General features: G+C 41.2%; 1 protein-coding gene across 3 annotated transcripts in view; it reads left to right on the top strand.

Moving 5' to 3' along the window:
* LOC120797334 (phosphofurin acidic cluster sorting protein 1) overlaps positions 1-19678 on the top strand; it is a 61470-nt gene extending 41792 nt beyond the window's left edge. The window contains exons 8-24 of one of the 3 annotated variants that reach the window (XM_040140902.1): positions 1898-1957; positions 4453-4613; positions 5579-5672; positions 7378-7458; positions 7742-7863; positions 8644-8779; positions 9151-9255; positions 9401-9507; positions 10689-10843; positions 11179-11289; positions 11408-11510; positions 11636-11678; positions 11797-11839; positions 11962-12103; positions 13241-13479; positions 14498-14617; positions 14772-19678. In XM_040140902.1, coding sequence (XP_039996836.1) covers positions 1898-1957; positions 4453-4613; positions 5579-5672; positions 7378-7458; positions 7742-7863; positions 8644-8779; positions 9151-9255; positions 9401-9507; positions 10689-10843; positions 11179-11289; positions 11408-11510; positions 11636-11678; positions 11797-11839; positions 11962-12103; positions 13241-13479; positions 14498-14617; positions 14772-14890 — 1941 coding nt within the window. In that variant the 3' untranslated portion in view covers positions 14891-19678. Of the gene's footprint in view, positions 1-1897; positions 1958-4452; positions 4614-5578; positions 5673-7374; positions 7459-7741; positions 7864-8643; positions 8780-9150; positions 9256-9400; positions 9508-10688; positions 10844-11178; positions 11290-11407; positions 11511-11635; positions 11679-11796; positions 11840-11961; positions 12104-13240; positions 13480-14497; positions 14618-14771 lie in introns of all 3 variants that reach the window. The other 2 variants (XM_040140903.1, XM_040140901.1) reach the window with 2 other exon arrangements.
* Positions 19679-20357: the final 679 nt, after the last annotated feature.

The raw sequence follows: 20357 nt of genomic DNA, 5'->3' as shown, positions 1-20357 counted from the left end.
CCATCTCATCCTAGATACAGGTAAATCATCTTTCCAGGAGGAAAACGTTGAGACGATTCACCGCAAGGACGCGCAATAACACTAACCACATCCTGGCATGCACGGACACGAGCACTCACACACAAACATGCACGGATACTCAGCAGGGACACAGATTAACACGCAAAGTTGTCTGCAACCATGAATATTACAATGGACTTGCAATGTGACAGAAGGGAAGCATTGCGTTTGGACTGAGAGAGTGTGTGCGTGCGTGTTTGTGTGCGCGTGTGCGTGTGCGTGTGTAGCAGCAGGAGTTTGTCACAGCAGGTTATTAATGGAGCGCTCCTGTGGAGGTCTCGGTGAGACTGTCACCGCTGCTCCCCGACACCACCGCCTGTGGACAACACAACTCATACTTTCTGCACTGCTGCAGTTGAAGAACACACACACATGTTGATCATAAATACACACTCAAATGCCGTTACAACAGACCCGCCGCCCTGCACTGCAGTTGAAACAAAGACACATACAGAAACCGAAACATTTACATCCCCAACATGAACGCGACTTTCTCCCAGTTTTCTAGCAGCAAATAAGGCCCAAACCTCCAAAACACTACAACTCTCTACAGCCACTCAGACATCCACTTATAGGGCTGATGAAAGCTTTGCTCGTTTTTTTTTTTTTTTTTAAAGATGATTGTTTTACCAAAACACAGAGGAGCGTCACTGTTTCAATTTTTCGCCCAAATTATCTTCCCAGCGTCCAAATAGCGTTGTGTTTCCTCCCATTAAAGATGCTGTTCATCGCAGCGACGAGCTTCAGGTAATAGAGACGGAAGAGAAAAACTGGAGCGAAATTAGCTTTTAATTATACACCAGAGTCCTTTTCAAATAGGTATAAAAAAGAAAATAAACAGTTGAACAGCACTGCAATTCTGTTGCTTCTTGATTATCTTTTTAAATATGCTTTTTAAAATGTGTTTCCAAATTATACAAGTAAAATTAAAAATGGAAAATAATGAGCCTTATGAAAATAAATAAATCAGTCCTGTTCATTGATTTGCCCAAAATGAACCTTACTGTAAGTATGTTAGTATGACATAGTTGTAAGTCATATTAAGATGTACTGAGGACTTTTCAGTTATCATGTTTTTCAGTAACCTAAGTGCTTGGTGAGCTGCTTCACCTGCAATATTTGAGAGTCATTTTGCTGGGTTTGTTTTTGGGTCTCGAGGTTTTAAAAAAAAAAAAAAAGAAAAAAAGTGTGAAAAAACTATGACGATTACAAACTTACTTTATCAGACGACAATGTGAAAACAGTGTGACAGTGTGAAAGTTGTCGCTCATAGTGATGAACCTTTGCAGCCTCCCTGGGCTTTATAGCGCTCAATAGTCGGTATCATTTCATTGTTCGGCTGTCCGGCCACAACATTGTACCGTAAACGAACTGAATTTCTGAACATGCCAAGCTTTAGAGAAAAAGCATATTTCAAGAAAAACCCTGAACTGCCGACTTGCTTTTGATTCGTTTTTCATATACTACACCTTCCAATTAAACAGGTTGTTATATAAATAAATGATCCGTTGTGCTCATGCAGGCAAACATCTGCTATGGGCGAAATCGACTTGACAACCTGAATAACGCAGCACGCTCTCACCTATTCCAGTTTAATAACACAGGGTGCAAGTCAATATCTGCATGGGCAACACTTTCACTCAGTGTGACACACAGAAATCTGTGCCCATGCTGTATTCATTAACTGTTGTTGTTTTGAGTAATCAAGCTTGAAAAGAGAGCTGGGAAGTTGCCGATATATCTTGCCGCTGTCATCTCATTCCCTGCCTCACACACAAAGGAATATGAGCAGCCATCTCTTGAGCGCCTCATGTTTTTCCATCTTCTTTCTCCACAGCAACCCAACATCAAGCAGAAGTTTGTTGCCTTGCTGAAAAGGTTTAAAGTCACTGATGAGGTAGGCGCCGAATCTCTCCTCCCCCTGTTTTCACCCCCCCGTGGCCTTTCCCTTCCTGATTTCACTTATATCGCATATCCGCTCTTCTACTTCATGTGCACGGTTCAGAGTGTGTATTTGCTTCAGGGGTGTTGCTGATGTCAACATGCATTTCAGTTCAGCTTTGAAGAATAAGAGAGGTGTGTGGGAGAGAGATGTGGCGGAACAACTAAGATTCAGCTGGCAGCTCGAAAAAAAAAAAAAAAAGACGACAACACTAAACACACTAGATTAAAATACAGCAGAAATGTTTCTGCGTTTAATGTGTGTTTGTGCCTCTGGAATGGTTCCATCAACCACACTTCTGCATCTGAGTCTCTGTGTGTGTGTGTGTGTGTGTGTGTATATGTATGTGTGTATTTCTCTTGTCTGAAGGTTGTTGTCTATTTAACACTTGTGTTTATGTGGCTGGGTGTCTGCTGTTTATCTTTCCTAACAGACAATCTGGGGGGTTTGTCTGTATGTTGTTGGGCTATATGTATGTCTGTGGCCTTGTGGCGTTCAGTGGGTAGCACTTATTTAGACTCTGTAAGATGCTTTTTTTTTTTCCCATAATAAAATTAGTTTTTTTTTTTTGTTTTTTTTTTAAACAAAAAACTGTATGTTGAGGTTCAAAGTTCATTCTTGTGCACAGGCAAAAGCAGCCGACAAAACAACACCACCTCAAGATCCATTCATTAGCTGATCTTGAACTTTCAAGTCATATCACACAACATTAAGAAGCAGTAGATGTTAAAATGTCCATTTTTTTGGAAACACCTTAAGGACTTCGTGTCCGCATTGGCTTTAAAGTTGGGATTCAAATAATATAAATATTGTATATAAATATAAATAGCATATATTTATGTTTAAGCTTTTACTTACATGTTAATGATCCTGTGCCCTTGTCGTTTATTACTTTGGCAACCATAACTACTACTTGTACCAATATCATCATTATTTTTGCCTCCTCTTATCGGTACTACTATTACCAACTCCTTCTTGCTTGGATTAGTTGTTCAGTGATGCACCAGTTGCCCCGTACAGCTTGGGTGTTGTTTTCTCAGTTTCTGCCACCTCAGTTAACATCAGTTATCAGTCATCCATCTGTAACACTACTAATCAACATGGTGTACTCTCCATATTATTTACTGAGATGGAGTAATGTGAAAACATCACTACAGCAGACTTTGACTTTGCAAAAAAAACATTAGCAGATGCTCATACAGATCATACATACATAAACCCCCGGGTTAGCCAAACTTATCTGGAAGAAAAAATTAAATCATGAAATTATTGTTATGGACATTTTGGTTGTTTCTCCTCTAAATAAATCGATATAAGGGCCACACTTAGACCCAAGTTGTGATATACTGATATGATCCTCTTAATACTATTAATATGATTATTAGTACTGTTACTACTATTATGATTTGATTGAATATATTGAAATAATGGCGCACAGCCTGTGTGGAATTGCATGACACTAAAATCTGAAGATCAGACAAAGACGAACACAGAGCAGTTCACCTCAAAATCCACAAAATAAGCAGTGTTTTGAATGGCAACATAAGTTAGAAATTAACACCTTATATAATTATTATTATCATCATTCGCCCAATGGTAATGCACCTGTGAGATATACTGCATTGTTATAATGGGTAGGTATTGGTGCAGCCTAATGTAACCGATCCACATTACATACTGTTTTTTGAGTCACTGTTGTTATGAAATTGTAACAGGGCAACTTTATAAACATCCTAGAACAATATCATTTAGATTTGCACAGGCCTAAAGGGAATGTAGGCGTATTAACGTAATCTGTAGTTACACCCACATGTTGCTTTACGCACTGAAGAACGATCCCAGTCAGTTTCAGACACTTAAGGTGAATAGATTTGATACTCAACAAAGATAAGGAAAGAACATTGGTGTTGGAGACTTAGTCACAGCCAATGCCCCGGGTTTAGGTTATTGGAATCAGTATCAAGAGAAAGGAAAAAGTAGAATTGACGTATCTGACCGTGTGTGTTTACATGCCTGGAGAATACCATGCTGATCCAGTTTAGGCTGGTGCGTTTAAGTGCCCTAATTGGGCTACAGTATCCAGGTTAAACGTGCGCTCTCCGATTATGAGAATCATGGCAGAGCCGTCTGACTAACTCTGAAATTAAACAGGTTACTGTGGCATGTAAACATCTCACTTCTTTCACTTTTAGTTTTCACCATCTGTGAAATCTCGGACATGCAGAGCCTTGCGGGTACATTACTCTGTCAAAAGGAAAAACCGGCAGTCGGGTGTGTTTAGTATTACTGTTGAGATCAACGCATTTCTCCCTGTACTCAATTGCCCCGTTAAAGCAGGGGAAGAGTGTGTTGCTGACTTGATTTATAACATTTGTATGTGCGAACATAGCAGGTGCGGAAAAAACACCTTGTGTCCATCGGTCACCTTGTCTTCTCTGCGTCTCATCCAGGTTGGTTTTGGCCTGGAGCACGTGTCCAGGGAGCAGATCCAGGAGGTGGAGGAGGACCTGGACGAGCTCTACGACAGCCTGGAGATGTACAACCCCAGCGACAGCGGGCCGGAGATGGAGGAGACTGACAGCATCCTCAGCACACCCAAACCTAAACTAAGGTAACGGCACTGGCACAGGCACAATATCACTATAAACACACCTTCCGTACAACAGACACACACAAACACAGGCCTACCGCTTCACCTACACACACATTTGGTGCTGTGTGGTTGACGATTCCACTAACGTGCCCCATCTGTTGGTGAAAACTGCTCATTACAGTGATACATTAAAAGCATTACATGATCCAGAATCGGGTCAGTTAACTTTGAGTTTATCATTTACACCGCAAACGTAAACCAAAACCTCAGAAAATAAAATGATTTTTAAGAAAGGATACATCATTCCCAATAGTTTTCTTTAAAGCATAGGTTTGAGAAAGAGAGTCCGTTTCCTAAAGTGAAATTATAATCATTCAGTCTTGTACTCTCAGCCGGGGGGTTTCTGTGATCCCAAGCATTGTTTAAAAAAAAGAAGTCTGAAAGCATCAGAGCAGCTGAAGGGGTCGGAAATTAAAAACTCCTTTGTTACGACTCAGACAGGCTCGTTCTTTGCAGATCAATAACATGTCTCAAACAGAGTTGAAGAATAGCAGATAAATCATTTTTTAAATTCTTCTCAAAACTTATTTTTGGTAATTTTTTGCCATTCTGCCTTATTTATTTTACAATACTTTTATTTCTATTTCTATCTCTTTTCTTAATTTTAGTAGCCTCAAAACCACTTTTACACAAATGGCATTTGAAGGTCTAAAGCAGGCTTTCTAAGTGGTCAAGGTGTTGTGACTGAAGTATATAAATAAATGTGATGTGACTAATAAGTTACTGACAAACTGCCCTTTGTCTAGTTGTTTTTTTGTTTTTTGTTGTTGTCATCAAGGTTTTGTTTCTGTTTTGGATAATGAATATATGTTATGTTTTAGTATATTGTTGTTTTTAAAAGTCACTAACAAAAAGACAATAGAAAAAAAAACCCAAAAACCCATAGTTTGAAAAGTGTTGTCTTAACGTCCCTGTGCGTTCAGGCCATTCTTCGAGGGAATGTCCCAGTCCAGCTCGCAGACGGAGATCGGCAGCCTGAACAGCAAAGGCAGTTTGGGCCGAGACACTTTCAGTCCGGTGAGTAACTGCGATTCATGAGGAAGTACCAGCAGGAATTTAACTCTTGCAGGCTCTGAGGCATTGGTGTGGTATTCAAGAAAACCTGAAGTGTCTGAAGTTTTTCTTTTTGTTTCCTTTCCCCCCCCCCTCCCATCTCACCAGGAGCTGAGTGCTGTAAATCTTTATTTCCCCCTGAGGGGGCGTCTGACATTATAGCTTTACACAATGCACACCTAGGACTGCAGAAAAACCCTGCAGCTGGTGTGCAGTGATAGCGTTGAGCTGTTAATCTAATTCCATAAATCAGTTATTGTTGAATGGAAGTTTTTGTAAAGGCCATGATTGCTTTAGTCAAAAAGCCTCTGTGAGCTGCTTTCTGTATACATTTTTCATCACCTTGTGGCGCCCCAAGAGGTCACAAGGTAAATCTGAAGGGTAGAGGGATAGTTGTCAGTGTAGAAAAGCAGAAAAAAAATTCTGCCATACAAGATTAGGTTTATTTTTTCAGCCCTTATTTAAAAAAAGTTTTTTTTTTCTTTCTTTTTTTAGGTGAATTAGTGGAAAATCTACCTCTTCAGGCCTCTGAAACGTGTTCAGATAAACAATCTGAGAAGGAGAGATCACTCCTTGCTTGTACCAGTCACAACTAGTCAACATTTGCAACTTGTCATGAGGGTTCACAGGTAGACAGCTTATTTTTAAAGGATCACAAGCTGAATGAAGTCTAAAATCTCCACACTAATTTTCAGCTTTTTCATTTCAGATTCAGTTTGTTTTGAGGAGATATGTCTTTAGAGATTATTTCCTCAGATGTATGAATAAGAAATTCCATCCATTGTTTTTTTTTTGTTTGTTTGTTTTTTTTGTTTTTTTTGTTAAGCATTTTTTTTCTCCCTTCATTTCTAGAATTTTGTTGTTTTTGAGTTTCTGAGTTTAAAAAAATGCTTCGCAATCACAGCTGAGATAGATATCGTGGCAAGATAATAAAATTCTAACCTGTACTAAAACAGTGGCACTAAATAGAATACAACAGCAGTGAAGCCACACAGGCTTAAGAAACAACATGTGACTCCACATTAATGAGTTTCATATCCAAAATCTATGGCTGCTGAAAATCAGCCCAGCAGGGGTGCACATTGCAAATATAAAATTTCAGGAATGCTCCAGACTTCGGTTTCCTTAATGGAGCAAAAATCCAATATCTCCGTGGCAGTCGCCATCTGCTCAATAAAGAGTGTTTAATCGCACCGAGCTGAATGGATTTCACTGGATGGTTTCTGCTGCGACCAAACGGCTACAGTTCCCCCCTTTCAAAGTAATACTGAAATAAGCCTTTAGTGTTGTGACTGCTGTCTGCACCCTTATAAAAACACACTTTTAGAGCTCCACAGTAATCAATCTCCAGTCTGCAGCCCTCGATTCTGAAGGCTTGATCACGTTTAGTCTGGACTGTCAAAGGCCTAGACGGCTCAGTCTGATAAAGATGAGTTGAGTAGAAGAAAAGGCTTTAAGGTTTTAATCCATTTTATCTCTGTGAAATATTTTACATGGTTCTAAACACCAGCTAATATCTTCTGCACATCACCTCTGTTATTTTAGACTGGTTACGATATTCTTGCCGAGCAATGTGACTGCGTAACGTCCTCTGTTCCTTTTTCATTCACTGAATCTTGGTCTCACCAAGCCTGCAGTCTGAGTGCCCGCTTCCTTGTCTTCCCAGCAGGGGGAGCAGCCTCCATTAGAGAAGATGAAACCCTCCCGCAGCCGCAACCTGGAGGAGGCCCTGTCTGAGACTGATACACTGGTACGGCTCTTAATATGCGTTTCTGTGTGTGTGTGTGTGTGTGTGAAGGAAAGTGAATTAATGGTGCGTCGGGACCTTTGTTAATATTACTCTGAGGGGGATCCGCTGCCATCTGCGCTGTAAGTGAGACAGATTGAGGGAGAGAGAGAGAGAGAGAGACGGCGAGAGCAGCGGAGAGGGGGAAACAAAGTGATGAAGCGTAGGAGAAGATGGCTTTAGGATTGCCAGTATCTCCTCTCTTTGACACTGACAGTCTGTCTTTTTGGATTGTGTGTTTGTGTAGGAGCTAACAGATCAGGAGCTGTTCGCTGAGGTGGGGCCCTGCATCACGGTTTCCGTGGCAGAGAAACCCCGTACACCCATGAAGAGCAGCAAAAGTGAAACGCAGACCATGCCGTCACCAAGGTAACAAATAAACTAAGTTTTAAAAAATCAATTAGGGGTAAACTCTGATGATACATTTAATTTATTTATCCATTTTTTTTTGTTTGTTTGTTTTGTTTTTTTTAAATGTATGGCTGAATCTTTGGGGACAAGCTCTCACAGTTGTCGTGCTTTACTTTCCAGAGCTCATCCCTCAGTTTTCTCTGAATTTTCTATTAATGCAGTTCAAAGTCTGTAGGTGGTGCACGTTTCTTTGTCCGTTCAGCCATGTTGCTTATCATTGCTCATGCTAGCCAACCCACTTCTTCTTCCAGTTCTTTCAGACTGGCCCTTGTCAATTTAGTACATCGAGGGGTTTACAAACTTTCTTGGTCTGTTTTGACCTTTAGCTTAGGGTGGCTACTGCCGGCAAACTTTAATTAGATACTCCTGAGTAACTGACATTACTGAGTCACTTTGCCTACTTTATTACTCTAGTCCTCTTTCCTTCCTTTCCTTCATAAAACTGTGACTCCATACGCAAACATTTGTTGTTGGTGCTGTCAGGTGGAACGGAGAAGTTCTCATGTCATCTCCGGCACCTTTTACCTGTCACCTTGATAGGTAAATGATGCAAGCTGTAAAAGACAGTAAGCTATGACTGGTTGGCATCCAGCCTATGGTCTGCCGTGTCTTCTGGCCAAGTCACGGCAGAAGATAAACATAGTGTGCAGTCTGTTCCCTACACTTAAAACTGAAAATTCTGGAGGAGTCATTTGGGTCTCTCTTTTTTTTAACCGTGCTGTCCATTTCTTTCCCCAGGCTGGACGGAGGCCACACACCCCGACAGAAGCGCAGCACCACTCCCATGAAGGAGAGACAGCTGTCCAAACCTCTGAGCGAACGGACCAACAGCTCGGACTCCGAGAGATCCCCGGAGCTGGGGCACAGCACGCCGGTACGGGTCTGGAAGGCAGCAATTCTCAGTCAAAATTAACATTTTAATGAAGAGATTTTCCCTCCTTCCAGGACATTATCATAAGCTGTAGCTTCATTTTAACCTAGCATACAAAAATAAATCTGCACGTTGCAGTTTTCCCACAGAGACATTTACACTTAGAAAAAAAGCTGATGCCTTTGTTCAGTGCCCTCTTCTACCCACTCCCTTCTTTTCTTTTCCCGAAGTGAAGAAACACACGCATCCTGATAATGTATGACTCGCCTGGAGCTCAGAAATGAATTATGTATGTGCTGATGAGTCATCTGAGGAGTAAATGTATCCCTGCAGGGGGGGTTATGTACTCACTGTGTGCGTGTGCGTGTGCCTAGGTCCTGAGAAAGGCGGTGTACGACCAGCTGAACCACATCTTGTTGTCGGACTCTGCGCTCCCAGAGAGCCTGATCCTAGTCAATGGCACGGACTGGCAGGGGCAGGTATGGCGCTGTGTGTGTGTGTGTGTGTGTGTGTGTGTGTGTGTGTGTGTGTGTGTCACTCTGTGAACCATCTACAACAGCAACAATTGGCGGTCGTTCTGTTCTTTCTCATACATCTTACGTTCGGTGTGTTTGTGTGTTGCAGTATGTTACAGAGCAGCTCCAAGTACAGAGACACCCGGTGGTCTGCACGTGCTCGGCGGCCGAAATCCAGGCGGTGCTGTCTGCTGTGCTCACCCGCATCCAGAAATTGTGAGTTTTTCTGAAAAGCTGACATTCGCACACCCACAAATATGCACAACTACACATATCATCTGAGTTATAGCATCCGTTGGTTCGCAGGGTGACTCATCTTCTTATTCTTCCCCCCTGCTCTAAGCCTTATTTTTCTGTTTTCTGTCTTCTGGTTGACCCTTCTCTCTTCTCCTTCTCCACCGTCGCCCGCATCTTTTCCTCTCCCCCTCTTTGCTCCTCTGACTCCATATCCATAATTTTACTTCTGTTTCTGCCAAAACCTACTTTACACACCCCCCTTATCGCTCATTTTCTCTCCCTTGTGTTTGAATTTGCTACATTGACCTGACATTTGCTAAATGTATACAATAAAACAGTGGGTGACGAAAAAGAAAGCAGCGGTGGTTATGACACAAACTGGTTATTACTGTAAATGAAGACTGAAGAAGACTCAAGAAGAATCATTATACAGTGTATCTTCTGCACATCCAGTCTGATTGTACAAATGTATTTATGTCAGAAGCTCCATGTATTTTTTTTTACCAATGGTCAGGATCATAAAACCTGGAATAGCTTTCTAAAAATGTTGCTTATAATTATGTCTGGTTTTAGTGCTAAAACAATTAGTTAATAAATAGATTAGCAAACATTTTGATAATCTGTTTAATTTAATTTAATGTTTTAAGTCATTTGTCAAGGAAAATGCTGAACATTCACCATTTTCAGCTTCTTAAATGTAAGGACTTGCTCCTTTTGAGCGGTTTATATCACTGTCAATTGGATATGTTTGAAAACAAGTCCGATGATAGACAATTTTCACTGTTTTCTAACATTTTTTTTACAGTTACAGTGGTTACAGATGCGTTTCTCTGATGGTTTCCATGACTTAATAGCCTCCTCTTTCAAACTGCAGTTCATGGTCACTCACTCTGTATTTTTTTAAGATTGGTTTTGGTTCAGAATTTTTATTTTTTTGATGTCCTGCCAGTCAGATTACTCCCTTGCGGCATTTTTAGGCAGCCAGTTGGCTTTGTGATTTACTTTCTTGTCTCCGGTGTTTTATGTAGGCTTTGATGGATGAAACGGTGTAATGAAGTTCCAGTGGACCCGCCTCCACACAGCACCGATAACACCACTATCTCTCTCGCTCTCTGTCTCTCTGTCTCTCTCTCTCTCTCTCGCTCTCTGTGTCCCGGCAGCTGTAACTGTAACTCCTCCATGCCCCGAGCGGTGAAGGTGGCGGCGGTGGGCACCCAGAGTTACCTCGGAGCCATCCTGCAGTTCTTCGTCACTCAGCTCGCCAACAAGACGTCCGACTGGCTCAACCACATGCGCTTCCTGGTGGTGCCTCTAGGTAAAAGAGTGCGCCGGTGTTTTCGTGGCGACTGACAAGCTCTTGCAGAGTTAGGCCGCAGCAAGGTCTTATTATTTTGGGGGAACTGTCTGGAATGTATCTCATGCTGTATCTCATCACTATGTCTGAATATCTTGAAGGTTACACTGATTGGCCCAAAGGCAGTGCTACAATTACAGCTGATCAAAATCAAAAACTGACCTCACTCTATTTATGAGGGATGACATGTTTACCCTTTCTTTTCTTTTACATGTGTTTTGGTTGCTGCACTTCTAATCCAAATCCCTCCCACTTCCTTTCTGTCCTTTTCCTCACGATTCCATCCCCTCCATCAGGCTCACATCCGGTTGCCAAGCACCTCGGCGCCCTTGACAACCGCTACAGCTCCTCTTTCCTGGACGGGGCATGGAGAGACGTGTTCAGCCGCTCTGAGCCGCCGCAAACAGGTACCACCGGCCATGCAGATAAAGGCGTGCAACCTGTGTGGGTGCTCATCATTCAACGCAAAAAGGCACGAATTCGTCCCCTGAACATAAGTTAATTTTCCTTGTCTGTTCTTCCCAGACCAGTTGGATGTTGCGGGAAGGATCAGCCAATACATCAGCGGAGCCACCGTCACACATCAGCTGCCCATCGCCGAGGCCATGCTCACCTGCAAACACAGGACGTGAGTACAGATGCAGACAAACACAAGCCAGACGGTCTCTCACACCAGCTTTCTAATAAACCACAGCATTGATTTATTCCCTATGTTTTTCTTTAATATTCTCTGTTCCTTCTCTCTCCTTCCAGACGAGATGAAGACTCTTACCAGAAATTCATTCCTTTTATTGGGGTAAGATTTTTACTCAGGGAAGTATTTGCTTTGGGATGGAATTCCAGCAGGTTTACGTTGCCAAGATCTTGATGCGGATCATTGAGAGTTTTTGCTGAGACCTGGTCCTGTTTTCCAGGTTGTGAAGGTTGGTCTCATTGAGTCTGGTCCTTCTCCAACAGGTGAGTATTTGGAAACGGTTTGAACCCATTTCACATACTGAGCACCAAAATGAAAGATTACTTTTTGCCTGGATTTAGCAGTTGATAATGTGCTCATGTAATTCCTGCGTATGACTGTTAAGGGGATACAGAGGAGGGCGTGGCTGTGAGTTTGGCCGTCCCCTCCACGTCTCCCCCCTCCCATGGCTCCCCCACAGGGATGATTAAAGAGGCAGCCACTCCCCCCTCCTCCCCCTCCATGGGCAGCGTCCTGACAGTACAAGGGTAAGACTGACCTGGATTATTATTTTTCTTCTCTTTCCTCGCAATTTCTCTTCATCAGACTACTTTCTATTTTAATTTTTTCACTTCCATCATTGTTACTCATTTCCCCTCACCCTTCTTCATCCGTTTCTGCAGTAGTGGAAAGAGGAGTCAAAGTATGACCCTCAAATCTTAAATGTACCACTACGTCACTGCAAATTTACTCTATTAAAATTTACCAAAGAGGCTTTACCAGTCAGAAGTTTTTAAGAATGAAAATAAAGTTTTACATTATCATCTATTTCTGAATGTAAAATGATTGATTTGTTAATGTTTAAGCAGTGCTTACATGTTGGAAGTGGACCAGGTGGTGCTCAGTATGACTTTTTCAAATACTGTTGGGGAGATAAAACTGCAGTTTATGCATTATATGGTATGTGTGTGTATTTTGCATGTGGAATCAGGCCTTGCACGGTAACTGGTGCAAGTGCCATGAGAAAACTCCACAAATTAACTGGAAATACTTAAATACGGCACCTCAGACTCTGCCGATAAACTCTGAGATCTGAAGTGAATGTACTTGTAGAGTCTACATATTCTGTTTTCATTATATCCTTATTTCGATCCTTTGACTTTTACGTTCAGCTTTTTGGCTGAAATAATAACACTTGATCACATCTAAAAAGGCAATTGTACCATTGTCTGTTGTGGCAACACGTTTCCTTAACTGTCAACATACAGTATCAAAATGTTGACGTTACTCTCGGTACTGAGCCGCGGCAGAGGTCTTAACGTTTTTTTCAAGCAGCTTAGCAGGACTGGGATCCAGCAAGTGAGCGACTCTTATGATACATCAGTCACGTTTACATGAGTTTGACGATTCCTTCTGCAGTCGCTCTCTGGAGAGCCAGACTGTAGCTGTGTCTCATCTAATCTTTTATTTTCGCTCTCTGCAGAATACATTTGGGCCAAGTGTTGAACATAGTGTACAAAAATTCGATACTTAAGTCCATCTTTTTTTCTTTTTTTTAAACTAGTTTTGAATTTAAATATATTGTGGCAGGTCAGGTGCTTCATATGCAGCAGAGGTTCCTTGTGTCCTTGTGCTTGGAAAGTTTTTTTAAAATTTTTTTTCTTGATACACTTTTCGGTCCACAGCAGTCCCAGTATGTCTCACGGCGTGGATGCCATCGGCCTGCAGGTGGACTACTGGCTGGCCTCGCTTGCTGAGAAGCGGCGGGAGGGCGAGCGGCGCGACACGGGCTGCAAGAACACACTGAAGAGCGCCTTCCGCTCGCTGCAGGTCAGCAGGCTACCAGGCGGGAGCAGCAGTGATCCACAGGCCCAGGTCAGCACCATGGCCATGACCGTGGTCACCAAGGAGAAGAACAAGAAAGGTGAGATGAAGATGAGATGAGTGAATATTATCAGATGGCAGCTGTTACAGATATAATTCATTTCATTTACAAGCTACGTGCGCATAATGATACTATTAACGGGCCCTAAATCTGAACGAGACTTGATCCTATTAGTATGTGTTCTAATCTATACATAGACACTAGAGTGTTACTGAGAGCTGCCACCTAAAATAACATGATTTCGGTCACCAGAGAGGCTCCAGTCGAGTCATCAAAGACGTTTATAAATGTCCTGTGTCATTGCTGACAGAACGAGAAAGGTTAAGCAGTCGTTTTGCAAGTTTCAAAATCTGCCTGTCTGCGAAAAATAAAATTTGCTTATGCAGTTTTTACGGACTGTAGGTATCTGTGGTCAGAAAAGAAAACATCCATCAGAGTAGCCAGTGGATGACATTGTCAGTGAATTTGAACCATTGGTATACTTTTTATTTATATGTAAGTAAATTTTCAGTTGAACTATCCAGAATCCCAAAATCAATCCTCGTATCCTCGTTCTTGTCTCACTTACTCAGTGTACATTTGTACATATGTGTGGGATGTTGTTACTTGCTATAAACGCTACCATTCGATTTTCCTTGGTGGGCGATTATGGTCCTTAACTTTTTAACAGTGAAATGCGTTCATATATAACTCACATAGTCATATGTATATTAAATAGTTACTTGATGGGAGTGTGGGCCAACCTTTAAAACAAGACTATGTCAGTTTTGCTGTGACAGTGGCCACTGCAGTGACAAACGATGCGATAAAGGTGAACATTAAACATTAAGTGCAGCACAAGCGGAAAGTTTGCCACCGGCCAAATCACAGCAAAGTAAGACTGTAGCAGCAATGACCCTGAGTGTATTCAACTGAACCAATTTGGGTTTTACTGCTTGAGAATTCAACTTTTCATTTGTTAGAGGAAGAATTTGTTGCGTTCTCATCCTAGTTACACACAACCTAAGGGTCCTGTTCACATTTTGTCTCATTTCTCCCTCCCCATTTCTCCCCTCAGTCCCCACCATCTTCTTGGGGAAGAAGCCCAAGGAAAAGGATGTAGACTCAAAGAGCCAGGTCATTGAAGGCATCAGCCGACTCATATGCTCCGCCAAGCAGCAGCAGACCATCCTGAAAGGTAACAGTTAGGATGATGGACTACCTCCATTTTCTTTACTCGCATTTGTCGTAGCACTTTCACTCCTCACTAACGATTGTTTCTCTTTTTAGTTTTAGCTTCTTTTTTCCTTTTAAATCAGCTGAGTTTTTGTGTCTCTTCCGTTTCCCTCCAGTGTCCATAGATGGCGTGGAGTGGAACGACGTTAAGTTCTTCCAGCTGGCCGCCCAGTGGCCTACTCACGTGAAATACCTACCTGTCGGACTTTTCGGCTACAGCAAGCCCCCCTCCTAGGGGTGAGCGCCTCTCGACTCGTCTGACCCAGACTTGACCTTTGACTCTCCTCGATCCTGTCACATCCTTCACGCACAGACGCTGCGTCTCGGCACCGACAGAGCTGAGAGAAGACGTCGAGTGGCTGGACTATTTTTTTCTTTCTTTAATTTCATGTTCGCTACAGTCGTCTTATTTCTCTTTGGGGGGGTATAGGAGGAAGGTGGTGTTGGGGTGCAGCGCTGTTACTAGTCACTTTAATGCCCCTTTCAGTGCGTGTTTGTGTGTGTGTGTGTGTGTGTGTGTGTGTGTGCGTGTGTGGCGAGTTTGCATGCACACGTGAATGTACAGTACGTGTGTGTGTGTGTGTGTGTGTGTGTGTGTGTGTGTGTGTGTGTGTGTGTATTTACAAGGGGCTTACAGCACAAGTTTATTAGCTAACTGCCATTTATGTTTCCGTTCTATGGAATGCAATAGCATGCAACAGCTCACTGATTTCAAGCCCTTAAAGTCCGACCCCTCAATTTTTGACCCCTGACCTTTGGTGAAACCCCTGAAGGTCACCTCACTGACCCGATCCACATGTGCATGCGCCGAACTAACAGACACACCACTCGTGCTGGAAACATTGACTCATTGTTTGCATGAGCCAATGAAAACACAAAGAAAAAGTCTCCTCTGCTCACAAAATGCAGTCGATAAAAGGCTGGCATGTGATGAATTTCTCCTCCACGTATTCCACATCAACAGTACAGCTGCCCTTCAAAACAGGCCCAGTCTTTTTTTATTTTTTTATTTCAAGGGCTTCCATATAAAACTTTTAAATATTTTTTCTGTACCAAAATAAGTCATTTGGATGTCTAATGCCAAAAGTTTCCTTTCAAAAAAGAAAAAAAAGAAAATATATAAAGGGGAAGCGTCTTTTTTTTTTTATTGTGCTCTAGTGAAAAAAAGTAAAAGCTTCCCTTTAATGCTGTTTTGTGATGCATAGTGTACGTTTTTGTGAAGTTTTCCAGGATTTCAGGGCAGGGGCTAATGTAATGTATGCACCTATGAGTACACGTGGACCATCTGGGTGTTTGCAGCTGGTAAAAATAGATTAACCCTCATAACAGCAGATCCAACCAAATATGCAACAGGAAACGGAAACAACAAAATGCAGATTTAAACAGTCCAAAACGTGGCAGGGTTGATGGGAATATGATGGGAAAAGTGTTTTGTCCCCCCCCCCCTTTTTTTCAGCGTAAACACAGCTTTTCAATGAGTATTTATAACAGAAGAGTGGGAGTTAATCACCCGCAATAAAGCACAATGTTATCGCCAGCTGTCCCCAAAATATCCTGTCTTTATTGGCAACAGACCAGCAGTCTTCTCTTCGGTGAAAACAGCAGACCTGGTCAGACGTTAAATTCTTTGAGAATTCCCCTTTCTCTTAAAACTCCTTAACAACCTTCATTTTATCAGAAAAAACAGTGTTTGGGTTTCAGTTATTTTGTCACAGGTCTGCTACATGCTTTTTTCCAGGATGTCGTGAGGTGATTAGCGAGTGTACAGTAACTGGTAACAAGTGAGTGTATATATGGCGAAATAAATGCAATGTGGTCAGAAACCTTAAAAAAAAAAAAAAAAAAAAAATCACTAAATAGGAGAAATACTTTTGCTGCCATGTGACAGAGGGCATGCGATATGTTTGTGTGTGTGCGTGTGTGTGTTTCTCTGTATGTGTGCGCACGTGTGTGTGTGTGTGTGTGTGTTGGAATGGTGTGTTGTTGATGTGGTGATTATGAGATCAGGGCTACAAAAGCTGCAGTGGTGGTTTTGTTTACTTTGTTGCCTGGCACAAGGCAAATGCAGATTTTTTTTTTTTGTCCCACCAGTAAGCAAAAAAAAAAAAAAATGACAAAGATATTCAGGTTTATTGAAATTATTTGATTGAAAATTCAACTGTGGTAAAAATCCAAGAATGTGTCTGGATCAGTGGTTTATAACAATTGTTAAAAAAAGCAATCCTTTAAAAGCAACGCTCACCAGGCCTGTGTAGCTCTGCCTTGTGTCACCTGCATCGTAACACCTCTCCACTGCCATCTCCAGTGAAGTATTAGCAAAATATTTTTAATAGTGTTAATGCCATTGTCTTGATTTAAACGCTGTTCTTGTTTGATAATAGATTAGAAAGTTTTTATTCCCGTGTCGATATTACAGTGTTACAGTTGTGATGTCAGCGGCATGTCTCGGACTCGGCTCATTTTTCTGTTGGACAGCACCTGTAACGCGAGGTTGCACGCTGAAGGGTGTCAGAGCTCGCCTGTCTGTTCACTCTCTGTTTAGTCAACAGCTCATCTGTTGCCACTGAACAAACACTCGGTTTGGTGTTGATTTGATTTTTAAGTACCTTGGAATATTTGAATGTATTGACTTTAGTTTACATATGCTGTCTTACATCTTTGTGAACGTCTGGTTTTAGGGACCTAGTAGAGTTATTGGTCACCATAATATAATTATTTAGTGTTAATTGAACTGTTGACAGACACTTTTTTTTTTCCAACTTTTCTATGTGATCAGCAACAACAACAAAAACAAACTCTTGAACGCAGCCTCCTTGAAACCTGAAATTTTCTCACTGTTTGCTGACAGCCAGTCAAGGGCTTGAGAGACGGAGCCTGAGCAAACAGAGAGCGTTAGCTTCCAAAAAGAGGCTGGGTTGGAATTATTCCTGAATATCAGTGAGTGTTGATGTACTGTAGTTTGATGTAGAGGTTACCTGATCCAAAATTAGATATTTTGGTATTTTGGTACCACTTAAATAACCCATACTTAAAAATGCTTTATAATTTTTCCACTAATGACGTTTATTAATGTTAATAAATACTTTTTAAAATTGCATTCAATTTCAGGATTGAGTTGCTATAATGCATGAATGAAAATAACTTTTGTGTTGCCAGGTTTTGAGACAAAACATCCGTGTAGTATCCCTTTGGCTAGTGTATAATATATCCTCATCTTGTTTTTAAAGCTGCACTAATGAATAATTTTATATTAACAATGGGTCAAATGACTCCGTCTAATGTGAAAGTGGTGACTTGTAGGGACAAAGCCACAGAGAATTATCACCCAACTCTGTAGTTCCCCTCAGCTCTACATGGCGATTTTAGCCTCTTTCAGCTCATTGTTTTGGTTTTTGGGCCCACAGTTTTACTGTTTTGGTTCACTCTCGTGGCTCTCATCAGCCTCATTCCCTGTTTTCTGGAAAACTCTCTGATAACCCCACTGTACACTACCTGCCCAGCACCAAACTACAGAAAAAGTTTGCGATTAGTTTGGTGAACACAGTGGATCATTGATCAGCTAAAGAGCCAGATATTTCCCTCTGGAGGTGGTAGAGATCACAAAACAGTGAGTGAATGCTCGACTTAGATTCATCAAGTGGCCAGAAACATGAGTCTATGCTAATGTTACTCTTTTGTCTTACATCATTTTAACTTTTAATAATTCATAGTAGCAACTTACTACATTTTTAAGTATGCTTTATTATGAAAGGGTACCACATTTGTAAATTTGCCAAATTGATTTGAAAAATAAAAATCTTTCCAAAAATTATACAGCATTTTGGAAAGAAATCCTCAATTTTTTTTTTAACTAATGCATTAAACATGGAGGGTTTGTGATCTGCTGTTAGAATCGACCTCCGCTAATTAAAACTGCTCTTTGCCTTGTAGTGTTGTTAGTCAAATTATTGCAGTGTTGTGAATCTAAACTTTTCCTAAATTGTATAAAGTGATTGTTTATTGATGCCTCTTTTGCGTTCGCTCGCTCACTGATTGAACCGAAATTGAAATCTGAAATATGCCACTGAAAGAGAGGCATTAAAGACAAAATCACTGCCAAACCTAAGATGTGAAAAAAATGTGACTATATTCAGATAGATTTGTGGGTTTTTTTGGGGGGGGTGCTGATAACTTAAAACACATTAACAACAAAGTGATCCTTGTTTTTATGTCGTCATTTCAGTGTTTGAAGGAACCGAATGCTGTTTCCATTGCAGCCACGTTTTGCAGTTTTTCTTGTCTTTGTCACCTTTGCACCATTCTTCCCTTCATTCTTACCATTCACTAAAGTCTCTTTGAAAACGCTGGTTGTTCTGTATGTAAGTCTATGAACTTGTTCCTGTGTGTTTTTCCTGTACCTCTGTACCTGTGTCGACCAGTATTTGTGATGCGGTAACGATGGTTCCTCTGTCCTTGATTAGTCGTGGTTAGAGATTAGGAGCTGTTTGGTCCATCGATAATCTCTGTCAGTGATCAGCAGTGTCTTTTCTCTCCACCGTCCTCAGAAATGTGTCCGTCTGATGATGATGAGAGTCTTCTTCAACAGGCCTCCACAAGCTTAGCTTTCTGAAACGATGTTCCCATTCTGTTCCCATTCCCTCACAGCTTGTAAATTTGCCACCTGCCCTCATGGGAACAGGATTTGCCTATAAAAGCAGTAGACCTCTGCCTGACGTCTAAGCTTGTGGACTTGTGGGGAGTATTTTGCACATGCCATTGTTTCTTCAGCAGCAGTCTTCAGCTTTTTTGCCTTTTGCCTATAACAATAACTATATTAAACAAATTAAAATGCTTGTACATATCACATAGCACTTGTTATATTGTATTCTAGTTCTTTTTGTCTTTTTTTTTTTTCTTAATTTGACATGTTTTGTAGTACTGCTTTTTTCATGATTACGTTTGTCAATCAAACAGATGTGGGATGAAAAGTGGAAGTGTTCATTGTTTCATTTGTTTTTTAAAATAAAAATATTCCTGATTTGTATCTCTGTCTCCCGTTTTTGAAATATAGGTTATATATGTTTTTGTGTGTGTGTGTGTGTGTGTGTGTGTGTGTGTGTGTGTGTGTGTGTGTGTGTGTGTGTGTGTGATAATGGTGGTAATATTGCAGGTAATATTGCAATATAGAACACTAATTTAAAAGAGTTTTGCAAATACAGATGAACAATAGAATCGCGGTCATGAAAAAATTGGGGTTGTAAAGGGAAATTTTTAAAAATCATATCATATTAAAGTATGTGGGTAAACATTGCTTTTAGAAGGTGATATAAAGAGTTACTGTAAATAAATAATGCAGATGATGCTTGTGAAGTAGGTCAGTGGTACACAGCGGGACTCAGTACCCTATTGCCCTCTTTGCTTCTCTCACAGTCTTTGGATGGGGGCCTCTGCTGATATCCAAACACACAAAGAGCATGAGCAAACGCAAGGAGACTTCACTTCCACCTACATCCTGCTTTGTGAAAACCTCTTCGATTTGTCATGACATCCCATTAAGTGCCAAATCAACCAGCTAACATTTATTTTGCGTCATTTCAAAATCATCTCAGCCAGAACCAGGTGATGGTGGAATACCTTACCATGTCACCAGATGTGTGAAATTTCTGGAAAGCTTTTCTGTATTTGTTAAAATGACACAATACTCAATGCTAACAGTCCAGTAA

This window comes from Xiphias gladius, chromosome 12, assembly GCF_016859285.1.
Source record: "Xiphias gladius isolate SHS-SW01 ecotype Sanya breed wild chromosome 12, ASM1685928v1, whole genome shotgun sequence".
Taxonomy (NCBI): domain Eukaryota; kingdom Metazoa; phylum Chordata; class Actinopteri; order Istiophoriformes; family Xiphiidae; genus Xiphias; species Xiphias gladius.
The sequence above is the reverse complement of the archived record's forward strand: the minus strand, read 5'-3'. Positions and strand labels throughout refer to the sequence as shown.